Genomic DNA, 4,381 nt, shown 5'->3' with positions numbered 1-4,381 from the left:
AAATTTGGTAAATAATTAATAATTATTATAGTTCAAGGGTTAACAGTAAATTGACATAAACAGCTGTTACTTAGTAATATACTGATAGATATTTGCATAGAAATAATGAATTTTTGGTTAAAACGTTTAACACTTAGCCCATTTTTGTAGCTATCAACAGTTTATCTGTTTTAACTAAATACAAAAAAAACAACAGCTGGTTCAATGGAAAAAGTTGAAAAAAACATTTTCTCTGACAAGTTTTTTTTTTTTAGAAAGAAAGCGGAACAAATTGATCATTGGAAATTGTCAGAAAGTTGCGCTTATGATTGTATTTTCTAATGATATATTTAACTTGTACTGTTATTTGAAAATTGTGAAAGTTGCAGCTCTCTTTACATACAAATTCTAAAAAAGTAGCATAATGATTTTAGGTTTCTTTGCCATTTCCAATTATTCATTAGTTATCGTGATGGCGTAAGATGGCAGCACTAACACTAAGTGTAAAACATAAAAGCGTCAATTTTCTAACTGTAAATGACTGATTTATTTTTCTGTAGAACTGGTAACAATACCCAAGTGGAGTTCTATTCCTCGTAATGTTGACATGTTAAAACTATTGAAATATGATAATCATACTTCAATTCTCTTGTTGATTCATTGAGCTTAAGCGACGTAATAGACCCATATTACAAGTTACCTCGTTGTGCATGTAAAATTATACACATTATATATATATATATTTGGGGAAAATGACATAGAACATTAGGGCTATAGGAGTTGCTAGTAGGACACGATAATATTAATATGACTCTTGTTTAGAACAGAATACCTTATAAAACAGTCATAACGAGAGTCTAACTCCTACAGATTTTGTTGTATCCAAAGTAAAGTCATACTTCTAAATCGGCTTACAGTTTTGTTTAGAAACGTTAATGCAAAGCAACGTCACTGCTTATATTTTATTCCAAATTTAATGTTTGGTTCGTTTCGAAGTTGTTTTTAAAACATGGTCTTTAAAATTACAAAGAAGGAGACTGAAGCAATTGTCAGCTAATACTGCCAGCAATGACTTATATGATTAGTATAGATGTGCAATAACATCATACGAACAATCGTTAATTCTCGAATTGCCAAATTTTAAGCTGTATTAATAAAAAAGTAACATAAAGGAAATATAATTTACAATGTATTATCTTATATGCAGTTTCAATATTTTCAAAACCTCATTTCATCGGTTAAAGACGAAAAGAGTTAATAACAGCTATCCAGGTTTTCTTGTAACCGAACTAATAACGGCTATTTAGGTTTTCTTGCAACTCAAAATGATAATGTATAATTATTTTGACGGAGAGTTTGACCTCAAACATTAGTTTAAAGTATGACTACCATAAAAGATCCAATTTCTTCCGTTGTGATTGTGATAAAGAAGAAAATTAAAATTACAACCACATTCCATAGCAGAGACACGAGAGAAATGACAATGTAATTTCTCCATTAGCTAAACATTACAACTGGGGTTTTTAAACTCCACATAGACTACCAATCAGTGATGCTGTTATAATAAGTTAACACAAATGGCTGGCTCTTAGTAGATTCGTGCGTATAGTTCATTGGTTAATGTATCTTCTGGGCATAATGTAGGAAGCAACATTAAATAACAGTTTGGCATACCAATGAATACCTTTCTGATAACTTTGGACTTCCCTTTGAAGAGACGAATTAGCAGACAGCATGTGGAGTCTCTGGAGTAAATGTAGTGTAGAGTCTTTAACATTCTCTATAAACCTCAGGGGAGCAAAAGACAAGTGAGCCAAATATTGGTAATTTAAAACAGCGTAACAAGACACCACAACATCGTCCACGATCAAATTTCCTTCATGCGTTAGAGGAGCAACTATCCCCACATCCAGAATCACGCTGACTGTCTTCACCCTCTGTAAGTACACATGAGGTTTTGCTGGTTTGAAGACCGAATTATCGGAGTATACATAAATAAAGTCTCCTGCCTGTACATTCTTTGCAAGAGTAGATTTCATAATTTTCCTTTCAGATATTGAGGAATTACTAGTGGCCATGAAAATAAGATGATTAGGAGTCAAGGTTACTCGAATGCCTGATTCCGTTTCAATGACGTAAAATTGTCGATGAGAGTCAACGTCACGATCCAGGAACAGTATAACCTCAGAAAACACTACTTTTGCGTCTCTGTCGACTGCTACAACCTCGTCTCCAATCTTAATCTCAGAAAGTTTTTTTGGTCCTTCTTTAGTCCTAACGATTCCATCACTATGAAAACATCCACCAGATTTGGCGGCTTCAGACGACTCTGCAAAAGAAAAAAAAATAAAATAAAACTGATCATATATCAATTCCCATCTTTCTTCCCCGCCTCCCCTCTCCCACGCTAGTTACACAGACAGATAACTTTTAACTGGACAATTGTTGCTCATAGCAGTGACACGCTGACAAATTTTATGGCTTTTCGAGTTGATAAATGGTATACCGTCACAGCGATGGTCTAATCAGACTAGTTACGTTGGTCGTGAATCCCCATCGTCAGTGGTTATCTGGCCCGTTAGGTATATTTTACCTCAAGCATTTTCCCACGTTCAAAAGTCTTAAAATTTGCAACACATTTCTAGCCTCCCTTCCCCAATTCCCGTTCCTAGATCACTGATTACTTTTTAGAGAAAGATTAGTTTACGATGAAGAAATTACTTTGTTTTCCAGTCTTTTGAACAATATATATATTGCAGCTATACAACATTTGCAATATGTAATGTTTATAAAATTGTAAAAGTTCACTGCTATTCAAGGCTGATATACAGATTATTATAATGTGGAATAACCTAGCTATATCGATACCTCAGATAAAAGTCGTAAGTCACAGTTATTTTCACGCATCATGTCAGACGAATAAAAAATCGACACTATTCTAGCAAAGGAAAAGTTAAAATTTGCAAATGTATTTTTCAGCTGGAGAAGATGTAAATATTTCAAGGTTATATATTTTCGTATTATATGTATATTTCTGTAATAGCTGATTGTATCTAATTGTTTCAAAGTATCTTAAATTTACACATTTCAGAGTCTCATAATACTCAAGATTAGTTTTTTTTATCATAAGTTGGGGTTGTCCATATGGTAGAGCTCTGAATTTCGGGAACTGGCGAGGCAGGCTATAATACGTGAGATTCCACAAAACAATCCCCAAATTTTAACCTGTGGGAGCGTTATAAGAGTGAGAGTCAATTCTTTAGCGTGGATGGTGGGCTATTGGGTACTGCTGCCTTTCTGCTGGTCATTAGTTCAAAATTAAGGATGGCAGTAGATAGCCTTAGTTCTTTTGTCATAAGTACAGAATACAAATGTACGTTATCATAAGTTTTGTATTCTTCGTGTTACATTTCTTCAACTCTATTTTGGATGAAAACAATCTCTTCTTTTGTTCTTCTGGATAAATAGATTTAAAACAGAGAAGTAATCCACCATTATTCAAGGGTTTCAACTTGCTAATGAAACCTGGCTCTTCTCACTAGTTATCTACAGTGTCATCGCTCAGTCTAATATCCGAATTAAAGTATATCCCACGAAATATCCTAAAATTCTATCAAAATTTTTCACCTGTGGTTTAATTGTTGTTTATGTAATTTTTATGAAAAGTTTGTTACACTTTTAACATTTTCATTGAAAATCCTAAAATCCTTGGTCAAATCCTGCAGCGTGATGAAAGCATATTTCGTATACAGGGGTTTCATTTACGCATGTATAGCGTGCGAAATTTAGACCGAAAATCTATCATGATTAATCAACGAAATTGCAATAGATTTTTTCTTAGATATGTATTTGTAACTAGTCTAGAATGCACATCAATATTTTTGATTTCCAGGAAACCAAAATCAGAAATAAAGTTGTTTTTAAGAATTTCAACTGGAATTTTCGAAACGTCTTGTTTATTGTCAAGTTCATTTCTAAGTTCCTTAAACTTTCGATTCTTTTAATTAGCAAGATTATTAGCTTTACTGTGGAAGTTTTAGTAACTATTTGTTAGATCAAGTTACATTGGTTTGTTTGAATTTATTACATACGCGAAAGAAACAAACCGTTACGTTATTATTACTTTACAACCATTGGTTAAATTGGGATCTTGAAAGAGGTAAAACTTCCTTTGGTGATACACATTGACATTCCAATATAGGAAACCCTTCATTAAAGACTGATTGAGAAAAAAATATTTACTGTCGAATTACATTTTTAAATTACAAATAAAAAAGTTTTTAAAGCTATTATTACGGTTCAGTGGTCTAACTCTTTTTAATATACACCTGGAAAAAAGTTAAGCACCCCCCAAATATTTTTCAGGATTGCTTATTGAAAATAAGGTTTAATTTTCATGATG

At 32.8% G+C, this 4,381-nt stretch overlaps 1 protein-coding gene across 1 annotated transcript in view; it reads right to left on the bottom strand.

Annotated features, from left to right (window-relative positions):
- Window positions 1–1,561: 1,561 nt before the first annotated feature.
- LOC106478649 (sonic hedgehog protein A-like) overlaps window positions 1,562–4,381 on the bottom strand; it is a 64,220-nt gene continuing 61,400 nt past the window's right edge. The window contains exon 3 of the mRNA XM_013939206.2: window positions 1,562–2,308. Within this exon, the coding sequence (XP_013794660.2) occupies window positions 1,590–2,308 (719 nt within the window). The 3' untranslated portion in view covers window positions 1,562–1,589. The remainder of the gene's footprint in view (window positions 2,309–4,381) is intronic.

The sequence above is a fragment of the Limulus polyphemus genome, unplaced genomic scaffold (assembly GCF_000517525.1).
Source record: "Limulus polyphemus unplaced genomic scaffold, Limulus_polyphemus-2.1.2 Scaffold238, whole genome shotgun sequence".
NCBI lineage: Eukaryota > Metazoa > Arthropoda > Merostomata > Xiphosura > Limulidae > Limulus > Limulus polyphemus.
The sequence above is the reverse complement of the archived record's forward strand: the minus strand, read 5'-3'. Positions and strand labels throughout refer to the sequence as shown.